Source organism: Carassius carassius, chromosome 47 (assembly GCF_963082965.1).
Source record: "Carassius carassius chromosome 47, fCarCar2.1, whole genome shotgun sequence".
NCBI classification, from domain to species: Eukaryota; Metazoa; Chordata; class Actinopteri; order Cypriniformes; family Cyprinidae; genus Carassius; species Carassius carassius.
The window spans coordinates 7,557,740-7,572,383 of record NC_081801.1 but is presented as its reverse complement, the minus strand read 5'-3'; the positions used below and the strand labels follow the sequence as shown (position 1 = coordinate 7,572,383).

Here is a 14,644-nt window from a genome sequence, read left to right as displayed (position 1 = left end):
ATTTCCAAATGTTCGATATTCGATATTATTAATGTAGGCATTACAACTTACAGTTCGTCTTTATTTTTTTAGAACATGGCAGATCTTCCCACAAGCACAAACGTCTGATGTTTGAATGCACGAGACTGCTGCCTTAGGTAAAATTATTCCCAGTTGTTTTTGTTTTCAGCTGATGAGAGGCATATATCTCTCATATGAAATATGTTGAGGTTTGGAAAGAGACACCTTTGTTTTATATGGAACATGTGTCCCTAAAGAGGTAATTCTGAAGACATTCCAATGGGTCTCCATTTTCACATGTTTCAATACATGCAGGTAGATGCTGTAAAATACGCCTAGGCATGAGGAATATCTGGTTAAGAAAAGGTTCTTTGATTTGGCCTTTTGTTAAAATGAGATGCGTGTGTGGATGTATTACAAGCAAAGATTTGTTAGCACAGTCTTCAGTAGTGCAGTCACATTAGATCTTTTTTTGAATAGGTCTTAAAGGAACAGTTCACCCAATATTTTCCCCCATCAAAACTCTTCTTATGTACTATTACATCAGCAATCTGAGCCATCTTGTTTGCACTTAGCACCTCCACCTCTTATAAAATACTGACTGTATATGGTTACAAAAGTGGGTCATGAGTTCATAGTATTTCTATGATTTAAAAAAATAAAATATATTTTATGTACACTTTGTGAAAAGTTTGGGGCAGTACGTTTTTTAAAGCAAACATTAAATGTATTAAAATTGACAGTAAAGATGTCTATAATGCTAAAATAATCTTGAAAAAAAAAATCACTGTTTCCACAAAAATATTAAGCATTCACCTGTTTTCTCAACTTTAATAATAATAATAAGGAATGTTTCTTGAGCACCTAATCAGCATATTATAATAATTTCTGAAAGATCATGTGACACTGAAGACTGGAGTAATTATGCTCAAAATTCAGCCATCACGTTAAAATATTAAAATGGAATAATGTAATATTTCAGAACACTCCTGTTTTAACTGAATTTTTTATTAAATAAATGTAGCCTTCGTAAGAATAAGAGACTTCTTTCAAAAAACATTAACAAATTAAGCAAACCCAAGACTTTAGATTGATTTGTGTGGGATTTGTTTGTTGGTTATACAGAATATATCTATTATATGAAGATAAAATTCAAAAAATTCATTTTGGTTTGAAATTGGGATATGTGTGTGTTTACTTTGGCCCAAGGGGTCTGTTTTGTTGATTTAGGCTTTAACCTTCCACCCTTGACTCCTGTTGAACCTGAGACACCCGGGTGTTTTTCTTCCACCTCTGTCACCCCCTAAGTACACTTGAGGTCAGTTTGTCATCGCTGAGAGGTTCCACTGCTCTACAGTAAACAATCTTGACTGTTGTACAAAAAACACTTGCCTGTCTCCAGGTTGAGACTGCTTTAATTACATGCTTTCAACATGTATGACCATTTAATGATGGTTAAGTCCATGCACACTCAGTAAATTTGAGAGAAACAAATTAAGAACCAATAAAGCACAGTGAATTCTTTACTTCTATCTGTGGAATTTGTGCGGTTCCTCATTGCCGGGGGTGTGGGGTCATGTTTTAGCAATGCTATCAAGTTCACATGTCAGTGGATTTTTACTAAGGTTCTTTGTTTCGACTTGCCCACAAATATTTGGTTGTTTTTCCTTTTATTTGTGAGAATTTGTCTTCTAACCAGATGTTATGCAACAAATTTCCAGCAATAAGCAATCTGTTTGCCTGCACTGAATGTGAAAACTGTTTGTTTGAAGCCAGTCAGAGGATATTTGATGTTTGATGCATTATAGAGTTCTGCAGGATTACATATTTGTAGGCCAAAACCTGGAAACAAGTTAGCATTTTAGCACTTAGCCTACTTTTAGCTTTTTACTTCTGGCGACTGTATTTAAGCTTGTGAAGATTATCATGATGTACCCTACAGAACATGTAAGAATCATATACTTTTGTTGGTCACTGCCGAGTTTTTTTTTTCGGCAGTAATCCAAAAGCCACTGGACCAATTGTTTTGGGTTTTTTATCAAGGGAACCAGGGTGATGCTAACTTCCAGGTTACTCTACAGCAATATTTATAATATTTATAGCGCAATATTTGAACCTTGATTTTGAATCAATGAGATTTTAAAGTGTAGAGATTGACAAAATCCTTTGTTGTGGTCACAAGAATTGCTATTTGTCAAAAAAAAAAGAGTAAATATCTGAAGAAAATGGCAACTCAATTTTAATTACTCAAAAGCCACTCGCTTTATTCTGTTATACATCTACATCATAGTTGGTCCTACCTGCTTTCAGTGATAAAGTAACACTTATACAAGTGACTTTTTCTTTTCTTTTCAGACGTGTGCTTAAATGGTAGCTTTTAAAAGACTCCCAATGGCTATGAGTGGCGGAAGGATTTTTAAAAGCATTTAAAAGAAATAGTTCACCCCATACCACCCCTGGCCTTTTAACCAAGCACAAATTAGAGAGAAAGAATGGGGTATAGAGAAGGAAAGAGAGTGAGAAAGAGTTTTCTAAACCTGCACAGCTGGAGTACATGGTTTGGGGAAGGAGAGAAATTGGGACAATCTGACTTTTCCCTCCAGGCAGCTAACCTCTGAGCCCATTAACATAACCATTTCCTTGAAATTCGGGTGAGGAAATTGACTGTGATAAAACTTCTTTCAAATTATAAATGATGTAAGACCAATTGTTGCAAAACTATAATTTCACTAATTTTGCTCCCAGCAAGGCCTTATTTGCACCTTCACCTCACTCTTTGTCCAGCCAAGAACACCCTAGCAACCAATTAGCATTGCCCTAGAAACCATATAGAATCCACTGTAATTTAAGAATTTTTTTATAATACTGTATATTAAATAGCATTATTGAATACTATTATAGCATTTATTCATATTTCAAATTACCATATACTTTTCAAGTTTGTAGTTAGTTAGCTTTTCATTTTAGTTTGCGATTTTTTAATTTTGTTTAATCCTTATATATTTTTTCGTAATATTTCTATTTAACTTTAATTTATGTTTAATTCTATAATCTTTTTTGTAGTACTTTAACCTAAACTCATTTTATTTCTGTAAGTTGCCGGGCAACATTTCAAATTTTCTTTTACATTTATGTTTTTCAAAACACAATTTGTAATACTTTTAGTTAATAAAAACACTGCTAGCATTGCCTTATAAATCCTAGCATCCTGTGTTATTTTAATATTTTCTATATACTATTATAGCATTTATTAATATTTTGAATTAGCTATTGTTTTTGTATAGTTCAAGTTTGTATTGTAGTTTAAGTTTTAGTAATTGTGTTTTGTGATTTTGTTATTTGATTCGTTTTTTTAGATTTCTATTTAGCTTTAATGTATTTGTTAATTTAAATGAGAATTTTAGTAATTTACTTAAACTTAGTTTATTTCACTTAGTTGAGTTGCAGTTAGTTGACAAGGCAGCGTTCCTAATTTTGTTTATAAAAAAAGTTTTTCATCTATTTACATTTTATTCTATATTTCATAACATTCATTTGTTCATTTTGATATTTATTACATTAGATTTTTAATCGTTTTGGTTTTAATGAACAATAACAATACTGCTATCATCACCTTAAAACCATCCAGAACATCTTAGCAATGAACTAGCAACGCCTTGGGAACCAGCCAGAATACCCTAGCAACCGAAAAACAATACGCTAAAACACAACAACACTTTAGCCACCAAATACGCCCTTTTTTTTGGTGTAGCATCTATAAATGAAGGTCAAATATGCATTTGATTGACAGTTTATGTGTATGTCAACAGGATTGGCCTCAAAAAACCCGTTACCATAGCCTGAAGAAGAGGGGCCGATTTCATCATGTTCAGGATACACTGAGTGAAGACTCTGGCAATAAAAGAGTGCATCCACACTCAACTCTTCCCAGGAATGACATAGAGTTCTGGAACAGACCTCGCTGTGGAGTCCCAGACTACCCCTCACAGAAGGAAGGGAGCGTCCTAAATTACTTAACCCACCGAGGAGGCTTGCTTGGAGGCCATAATCGCAGAAAACGCTTTGATTTGTTCGGAGTACGTTGGGACAAAACAGACCTCACATACAAGTAAGGCTTGCATGGATAGCGGTTGCGGTTGTATCTGGTTGCTGTGTTTTGGAATGAAAGACATAAAGTTAATTAAACATAAAAGCATAAATGGGAATAGATGACTTTGATGTATTGCCAAAGAACTATTTTGAGTCTTACACAAAAAAGGCCACACTGAGGCAATGGTATAGCTTATTTTTGGTATCCTAGCTCCTAGTCAACACACATTTGACTATACATTAAGTTTTTTTTTTTTCATATTAAAGACTGAAAAATGAAACGTTCAGTTCCTCTTCCTCCTTTTACCTAAGAAATAAACCAATTCCCAGCCCACACAGGAAATACTAGTTTCTAATGTTTAATTCTTTATCTTCTCAAATTTCTTAAAGCTGTTATCGGTTCTAAGGAAGACCACCCATTCTTTCCGCTATTACACCCACTTAATTAGAAGCAGTAAACTGTCTCAGACCCGGGACTGCATGGCTCCAAAACACAGATAAAAATATGTATCAAGCCCGCTTTGATTTGACACAGTAAATCATTTTCTTGAACACACATACAGTTGCTACTTCAAGCTGACCTGAATTTCATTGGTTTGTAGGGATAATTCACCCAAAATGAAATTATGCCATCATATACCCACCCCTGTTGTTCCAAACTGTACATTTTCCTTTCTTTGGCAGTAAAGAAAATGTTTTGAAAATGTCTCAGGGTTTTTTTTTATTTTTTTAAACAATGAATATCAATTACTTTTTTCAAAAAAAAAAAACTGTGAAAGTGAGTAAATGATGCAGAATTTTCATTTTTGGGTGACCTATCCTTTTAAGAAGCTTTTTGCTTGACATTTTGGCCATACTATTGTTGTTGTCTGGTCACCTCTTCATATTTTGACTGATTTGCCTCATACATCTTTGTCAAAGATGCTTCCCACCGGACATATGACTCTCTGTAATCTGAAGTCAGTGAGGTCACGACCCGACCAGGAGATGTTACAATTCTGAGCACTCATGTGTGTAATGGGCGCAGAGCCCAAATGGTTCTTGTTTTCTCTTCAGTGCTCAGCGGGTGGTGAGATGAGGATCCAGAGAAAGAAAACCAGCTGTACAACCACTGATTAAAACTGTCCCTTGATTTATAGCCCTTCCCATAAAATATCACAGCCTATAAATCTCCCAACGGTTCTCCATCTGAATCAAGCCACATTGCTGTAGGGCAGACTTGACTTTGATTGTCTGCATACTGTTAAGACAGAAGTCAAAACAGAAATGTTTTTTTTCTTTTGCAAGTCATGGGAAATTTAGTGGGTTCTGAAACCTTAATATCCCAATAAATTATCATATTTATATATCTCATCAGAATCTGATGGCAATAGAGCAACACATGCACACACTTCTTTCCCCAGCAAACCACAGTCAGCAGCATTCTAATGCTGTGCCACTGAGAGCTGTCATGACTCACGTCTCTGAAGGCTATAGCACCTCGCTGTCCTCTGTAAGGTGTCCCCTCACTTAATGATGGACTACACATGTGCAAAATTCTTTGCTTGAAATAAACTTACTACTACTACTAAAACTCAAAACACCAAACCCCCCATCCAACCGCTACTGTCCTGTCAATTTAGTTACTTCAGTAAATTTATCCAGAGTATGTGTTTTTTGTTACATGTGCAGTGGATTGAGGTCCGGAGTAATTTTGCATGCTTAAAGTCAAGTGTGAGTGCACCTTCAGTGAAACATGATGAATGGCACCTGTGCCCCCAAGTTACTGCTGAAAAAAAAAACATTTTGAGAAAAGAAGCACTTGCTAGGACCCCCAAATATATTTACATTTTTACCTTCACGTGTTTGTGGTTGTAAACGTTTTTTATTGTTTGAAAGAGGCCTCTCATGCTGCTCACCAAGGCTGCATTTATTAGATAAAAAATACAGTAAAAAGAGCAATACCGTGAAATTATAAAAATTAGTTAGTTGTAATTTAAATGAACTGTTTTCTATTTTATATAATAAAAAATTAATTTTATTCCTGTGTTGGAAAAGCAGATTTTTTAAATAATTTTTTTTGTCATTACTGCAGTCTTCCGTGTCACATGATCCTTCAGAAATCATTTCTAATATTTTGATTTGGTGCTTAATATCTTTGTGGAAACCCTGATCCATTTTTTTCACAATTCTTTGACAAACACAAAGTTCAGAATGACAGTATTTGAAAGAGTCTTTTAGAACATTACAAATGTCTTTACTGTCACTTTTTTTATAAATTTAATACATACTTGCCAAATAAAAGTATTCATTTCTTTCTAATAAAAAAAATCTCAAAATCCTACTGGGTGCAAACCTTTAAAGCTTCCTCTGGTAAAAAAAAACAAAAAGTATAACCTGCACTGTAAATCGCTTTGGATAAAAGTGTCTGCCAAATGCATTAATGTAAATGTAAATGGTAGTGTATATTATCATGTATAAAGGCTTATAGAGTGTGAATAAAAAGTGTGATGCTTTTGTCATTTTTAATGATGTATTTATTTTTTTATTTTATAATTTTTCCACAAACCCCAAAGATGCCTCTTGTGGTCTACTGGGAGTCCCTAGACCCTAATTTGGAAACCCCTGACCTTTAACTGTCTAAAACCTTTTTGGAGCTGTTGTATTAGCACTTTAAAAGTAACTAATCTAAACCTGGCTTACGTTTGATCTATTCTTTTGTGATAGTAGCCATAGTCCTAGATCAGCAAATAGGAAGGAATTCTCTAATTGGAGCAGCGAATAAGGACAATGTTTAAAGACACAGAGTGCAACACTGGGCTCTCCTGCTGTCATAGCTCCTGTCTGGGCTTGCAGACTGCAGAGGCCCCTCAATCTCAGACGGTCTGTGGCTCCAACATTCAGCCCCAAAGCGATCCCCTTCCCACAGAGCCAATAATGACCAAAGAATGAAGGTGTTCAAGCATGAAAACAACACAGAGGTACCAGTAACTATAGCTGTATGTTGGGAGCTTTCAGTGCTTTAAGACATTTTATTAGTATTTTTTTTTTTTTTTTGGAACATGATACAGATTTGTGGTCCACCAGTATAAATGTGCTTTTATTTTTGGGTGGACTATCACTTTAAAGCTTCTAAAGTGGTCACTACTACAGTGTATTGTGAAGTGTTTCGGATTAAGATCATGCTAAATGACAAAACACAAAAGACTTATGCATTTAAAGGAACCCAGATAGGGGTGCCATCACTGTCACAATATCAAGTATCACATGTTCAGTTATTATAGTCAGAAAGCATAGAAGTGTTGAGTACCGTACCTAATCCATAATTAGGCAAACATTCAGACTTTGCTTGTCTTTCACAACAGTCAGATTCTGATCCAGTCTCTTGGTAAACCACCAAGAAGGGTATCAAACATGTTCAAATAAAGGAGAATATTGGGTTAACGCACTAGAGACCAATAGAAAATCACATGGGTGGTCTGTAATGAGTGTTTATGAGTGTTTGTGCTCATGTTACAGGATCTTGCGGGGTCCTTGGCAGATTAATTTAGAAAAAGTTAAACATGTGCTGAAAGAGGCACTGCGGGTCTGGAGCGACGTTACCCCTCTCACCTTTACTGAGGTCACCAGTGGCCGGACGGATATCATGTTTGACTTTAACAGGTAAAAAGATATTTTCACTGTTTGCTGTGTCAGAGTCCATGATGATCTTTCAGTGTTTATGTTTGAAAAGGGTCATAGCATACATTTTATCATTTTATGTTTTTCACTCCAGTTGAGGTCCAGTTATAATGTTAGTCAAGGTTTCTTCCATCAAAAATTCATGCATGACCATTTATCACCCTATATGATGATTTTTCTATGGAACCTTTAGGACTATGTAAACATACTCTTTTCTGATTGGCTAACATCTTTGCATATGTAATGTCTTTTTTAGGTTTGCAGTGTTGTGACATCATAAACGCAAAACGCAAAGATTTATGAATGAGTTGTATTTTCAAATTAATTTCAATAATAGTCTTAGTCTATATGATCTTTTTGGATTTGGAAGAAAACTGTTCTAAAGTAACAGTATGTTTTAAAGGTCTTTGACTTTTATATTCTATATATTATCGATGAAATACTTTTTTCTCGCCTCTCATTTGACTGAGTTTGGAACAGCATATCATCAGCTGAGAGATTCGTGTTCATTGACACAAAGAGGAAAAGTTCCTACTTACTAGTCAAACACAGATGCTTTTCATCTCCTTTAGAAGCTGGAGATTAGAGAAAGTGTCGGTTTAGGATTATAGGTTGAAAATTTACACTGCACGTCCATTCATGCACGTGTCTCACTTCTTAAATTCCCATAGTAAGAAAGGTCAAAACTCAGAACACTTGTGTGGTTTAGTACTACATATGGACATGCAACACAGTGGCTCGAAATCCCTTTCTTTTTGAAAAATGAATCTTAAAGTTGAAAAGCATGACTTTTGTGCAGTGTTGGGAAGGTTACTTTGGAAATGTAATAGGTTACAGATTACAAGTTACCCTGTTTAAAATGTAATAGTAGTGTAACTTTTTCAATTACTTTATTAAAGTAATGTAACTAATTACTTTTGAGTACTTTTTGATTACTTTCTAAATTTGTGAAAATTAAAGAATAATGAATAAAAGCATATACATCAACTCAAATACAGTTATCTAATAAGCATGTGACGTATTCTGTGTAATAAACTCCTGAAACATTGGTGTTTTTTTTAAACTGCTGTCTGATATGATGATAGTTTTCTCAAAATAAGTAAAATGCACATGAAGTGACACAGAGCAGTTCTAGAAATTGTTTATGTGCTCGTGTACTCCTATATTGAGGCGGCAGAGGTTGAAAACACTGCGAGCTTCAGTAGGCCTATGTGTAGTAAATGAAACCATGTCTTTGCCATTCATTTACAGCAGGGGCGGACTGGGAAAATAATTCAGACTGGAAAATTCAAACTCATACAAACAAATTCACGGACAAAACTATTTTTTGTATGGACCTGACATAAAAAAGGTTTAAATCTTTAATTTGGGGACATGCTAAATAATTAAAAGTTCTCTCCTGAACTGCACCTTCACTTCCATTTTTCTCTTCAGTCTCTTTATTTTGCCCTGTTATCCATCTCTCTCATGACATTAATACTCAAGATTGAACAAAACTATACTTTACAATACAATACTCTACAATACTACAATATCTTTATAGAAAAATCCTAATACTGTACACGAGTCATGTTTTCCTTACAAAAATTGACCATGCTTTTTTTAGCCTATATACAATAACCTTTTTTTTTTGTTTTGTTTTTTGCAAATGGATTTGTATTTATTTTTAAATAACTCAATTTGTAAAATCATTTTAAATTTTTGGTTACCACAGTTAAACAATATTAACTTTTTTCTCTGGATTTATAGAAATATATTAAAACGTTAATTTTCGTAAGGGTTGTGTTGTTGTCTGTCCGTAGCTCCCCCTAAACCTATAAAAAAAATCTGATTGGTTTTCAGCTAAATTACTACTGTAACATTACAACTGATAATAATGATGTCCTTTATAGTATTTTGAGTGATGACTGATGAGCAACGTGCTGCTGCTTGATTAATTAAATTAAAAAACAAAGAAAAAAAAGCATCTTTACAGATGAAACTGACCTGAAACCCTGAACAGTAGTTCTGCTTCTCTGCTCCAGCTGTGCGCTTCCAAAGTCCTCTCTCTCTCTCTCTCTCTCTCTCTCTCTCTCTCTCGCATTGATTACTCTGAGTCTGATCCAAACCATTTGGCGGAGGCGCGGAGAGCGCGCGAGTCATGACTAACACTTCCTGATTTATTCGAGATTTAATTATCAAACGGCGGATTCGCAAATGATCGCTTTAGTACATTCGGAAGGCAATTATACAATAATGATATTAAAATAGCGGGCAAAATCCGGGAATTGTCCCGGTTCTCCCGGTGTCCAGTCCGCGCCTGATTTCCACAGACACGCAGAATGTGCGGGTCATATATTGCATTTTTGGGGCTTAATATTCACAGACACTAGTCGATGTCATGTTTTGATTCAAGTGAACTGACCTACTTTTGATTTAGTCATCCAAAATGTGGCATATTCCGTCCGCGTTAGGCATTTCGTTTTTATGACTGGATTCTACGAACCAGACTGTATTTCCGCATCCCGGAAATTATTAGGGCGGTATGTCTCAGAAAAGTCAGTGCAATTTGGGAAAGAAATCAGTTAAATCTGTATGTGGATGTGTGTAAATATTCAAATGTAATCCCCTTTGTAATCGTTAAAAATTTCATAAGTAACTGTAATTTAATTACTCATTTTTTCTTAGTAACTGTAACTAATTACAGTTACATTAATTTTGTAATTAAATTACGTAACGCCGTTACATGTAACTAGTTACTCCCCAACACTGCTTTTGTGGTAGCACATTATTACTACAAAATGTTGTTGATTTTCTCCCCCCACACTGAACACAAGTCGCGCTCTATCACATTGCATTATTTATTGAGGAGGAAAAATGTTTAAAATGTTTTAAAATGTTTAGAGGCCGACATTTTGCTCGAACCAGTGTTTTGTTCCTCTTAATTTTTTTGAAAATGTAAGGCCTTCTTAAAACTTGGCTTCCTGATAAAGCGCTATTGTGTTTTTGCGATATGTATGTATGAAGCTCAAATAAGGGACACGGCTTTTCTTCAAAGCAGAGGGAAATGTCTAGATCAGGGGTGTCAAACTCATTTAAGGTTGAGGGCCGGATCGGAGAAAGTGTCCCCTTGTGCGGGCCGAATTACCTTTTTGTTAAACTCTAGTTTGCTTACAATTACATTAATATTAACCATACACACTATATTTAGGGCTGTGCAAAAAATCGAATGCGATTTTCATGCACATCTCATCAGTAAAGACGCTCCTGTAATTAGAAGTATATCTCCAGCATGTGCGTTCGGATCAGGAAATCAACAAATCCTGCCCAGTTGCTTCTCAAAACTAGTCCAATCGCACTTCCAGGAGGTTCCCCTCTCATTCTTTGTCGATTTTGAAAACGATTTTGTGTTAGTTGTCGGTAGACTACGGCTTTGTGTAGTAACTGCCGCTCCACCTGAACCAGTGTTGCCAAGTCTGCGTTTGTTTTTCATGTCCGCGGTTTGAAGCAACCCCAATACAAATAACGTGATATTTAGCCCCTAAAATGCGAATTTTACCAAGGCAACCCTTCCAAAAAATGTATATTTTAACCCCGGGAAGCAATTCCTATCGGGGAACATCCTGGAAACGCGATTGGGCTAGTTTTGGACTAGGTTTAAGAAGCAACTGGGCAGGATTTGTTGTGAAAACCTGGCAACCCTGATCTGAACGCACATGCTGAAGATATTCTTCTAACATACATTTTATACATAATACTAGCATCTTTTTAGTTGAGCTATTGTATAAAAGCGATCGCGCTGACATTCGGGAAAGCAACACTCTTGATATAGTTAGACATTAGGCTACTTAACGATCATGACATAAATAGTAAAAACAATACAGGGCATTTTTGCCTCATATCTTGAATTATATTGTAACCTGATAGCCTTCATCCGACAGTGAAAAACTCTCACAATGTTTTTTTTCTTTTTTGCAAAGTTACAAAATGTCAGTTAACACATCATTAAAACAACAGGATATTAGTACACGATAAATATTGCACACTCCGTGCTCATTTACTTTCTCCATATTAAGCTGTCCAGTGCGTCACAGTGTAATTTAATGTTAGCCACGAGTTGTGATTTAACCTACATGTTGTTGAGATAATAATACCTTTTTTCCATCTCTCCTTAAATAACCTGTCCGTCGTTCCAGGCCAAATGTCTACTTTTGGACGTTTAAAATCACAAGAAAATTGCCACACAGTTACAACGCAGCTATCATCATATCCTCATGCTGCTCGAGATTCTGGCACTGCTTTAAAATGCGCATGTTAAGTGTCCAGACTCCCGAGGCGTGATATCAAGGTAAATAAATTAGTAATTTGTTCCTCTTTAAATTAAAAATAAAATGTTGTAGCGAACACACTTTATTTAATTTAACTGATGTTTATTTTATTATTTTATATTATTGTTAAAAACCTCCTGCGGGCCGGTTTGGACACCTCTGTGGGCCGTATGTTTGACACCCCTGGTCTAGATCAATCTGGCATAAAGGGAAACATCTGGGGGTCAGTTCAGTGAAGTGTGGGGCTCTAGGCATGTCATTCGTTCTGACTCAATCAGAGATTCCATCAATGAGATATCAGTGGACAGACATTTATGGGTTTGACTTAACCAGAATAGTGGACAGGCTTAAAGATCTATAATCCTGAGAGCTTTATGTGTAATTTAATCTCTCAACATTTCACAATGGAAAATTTGGGGTTCAGTTTATTCAGTGCCATTCAGCCAGGGTGGAATTTGGCATTCCATTAAAGACAAGAGAATAAGGAAAGTTACTGAGGTGTGACAGTTACAGTAGGCGATAATGCTTTACGGTTGCATTTATTCATTTAGCAGACGCTTTTATCCAAAGCGATTTACAAATGAGGACAGTGGTTGCATGACAGTAACAGTGATGTCTCTGTTTAGATACTTATTCTCAACCTCGTTTAATCATTCTATGTAATGAAGTGTGCTTATAAAATTCTTTCCATCATCAGTTCATCAGGCATGTTGATGAAATAAGAGAACGGGAATCATTGGTTTTGTGCCGTCGTCTGAGAGACTGTTTCACATACAGGTACTGGCATGGAGACAGTCTTCCTTTTGACGGCCCAGGAGGAATTCTGGCTCATGCCTTCTTTCCACGAACTTACCGGGAGGGAGAAATTCACTTTGATTACGATGAATCTTGGACTTTGGGCAACAGTATGGGTAAGTAAGGACCTGGTGTGACTTTTTTTTAGTTACCATCCAGATTCTTTTTTTTTTTCTTGTACTCACAATTGCAAGTTTATATCTCAGTTTTTATATCCTGCAGAAGTAATCACAATTGAAATGAAATTTTCAGTTTACATCGCACAATTGTCCTCTACAAAAAAAAAAAAAAACACAATTAAAAAGGTAATTGTTACCTTATATCTCTCAATTTTGACTTTTCTTTCTCAAAGATCTCATGATTTGATGAGTTCATACCTCACAGCAGCAAGAAAAAGTGATATAAGAGATATAACCATTGCAATATAAATTGCTTCTAAAATAGTTGGTCAAAATTGAGTTTAAAAACTAGTACTTATAAATAAGCAATATCACAAAACAGCTGTTGTTCAGATTATGCTTATATTCAAACACATCTGCAAGTAATATACAGTATTGCTATAGACGGCTGTTCAACAAAAGGAAGACTGAATTATTTTGCATTTGAATTATTGCCAGCTACTTTGTCTATTTTTTTGCTGTGCCAACTAAAATACTTGCAAATTAAGTTAAAGCAAAATCAGCATTTGTAAATCTCCAAGCAACATACTGCAGTGGTCTTTTATCCCTGAATGGATCATTTTTTTAATGAAATGTGTGCTTGAATTATTCAAAACTGAAACATAAAGCCAGTCCCTTGTTTTTTACCTGAATGAATCAGTGCTTTAATGAAATGGTTGAGAGAATGGTTGGTGTATCCTTGCAACTTGCAGAATTTATTACGTACAAATGGATTTCCAACTAAATATACGATGCATGGACTGCATACCACACTGTTAGGTTTTATATTTAACTTTAAAACCCCTTTGTTTAATTCTCTTGCTTTCTACTAGGTATTGACCTCCTTCTGGTGGCTGCTCATGAGATTGGTCATGCATTAGGATTGCAGCACTCCATGACAAGAGGCGCAGTGATGGCGCCTTACTACACTTTCTCCTACTCGCTCAAACTGAGTGAAGATGACAAGCGAAGGATACAGTCTTTGTATGGCTCCAAATACACTGTTGATAAAATAAAGATGGAGGAGAGGACTCCCAAAATCACAGAAACCAATGAGATAGAAACCACAGTGGTGAGATACTGTAAATGGCTGATGCTATCTGATCTTGCAAATCTGATTCTTCTTTATCCGTCTTATTCCCTTTATTCTTACTATTTCCTATCTTTCCAGCCTGATGCTTGCCAAACTGACTTTGATGCTGTATCTATGATCCGAGGTGAGCTGTTTTTCTTCAAGTCGGGTTATGTATGGCGGATCCGTGATGGTAGACTCCAGACTGGATATCCTGCATTGGCATCCAGGCACTGGAGTGGAATCCCAGGAGACATTGATGCTGCTTTTGAGGACAAATCTGGAAATATCTGGTTCTTCCAAGGTAAACAGTCTCAAAATAATTAGGATGTACACTACCGATCAAATGATTTGGATCTGCAGGATTTTTACTATTGTTACTGTTTTTCACCAAGGCTGCATTTATTTGATAAACAACAATAAACAATTAATAACAATAATATTTTCAGATATTATTACAAATGTATTTTTATTTTTTTCTATATTTATTTATTTAAGAATGTATTTTAATCCTATGATGGCAAAAATAATTTTTTTAGAGACATAACTTTGGTCTTTAGTTT

General features: G+C 35.5%; 1 protein-coding gene across 1 annotated transcript in view; it reads left to right on the top strand.

Moving 5' to 3' along the window:
• The window catches only part of LOC132130796 (stromelysin-3-like), a 28,687-nt gene that overhangs the window by 11,848 nt on the left and 2,195 nt on the right, over window positions 1–14,644 (top strand). The window contains exons 2-6 of the mRNA XM_059542610.1: window positions 3,810–4,108; window positions 7,588–7,731; window positions 12,834–12,967; window positions 13,843–14,081; window positions 14,181–14,385. Coding sequence (XP_059398593.1) covers window positions 3,810–4,108; window positions 7,588–7,731; window positions 12,834–12,967; window positions 13,843–14,081; window positions 14,181–14,385 — 1,021 coding nt within the window. The remainder of the gene's footprint in view (window positions 1–3,809; window positions 4,109–7,587; window positions 7,732–12,833; window positions 12,968–13,842; window positions 14,082–14,180; window positions 14,386–14,644) is intronic.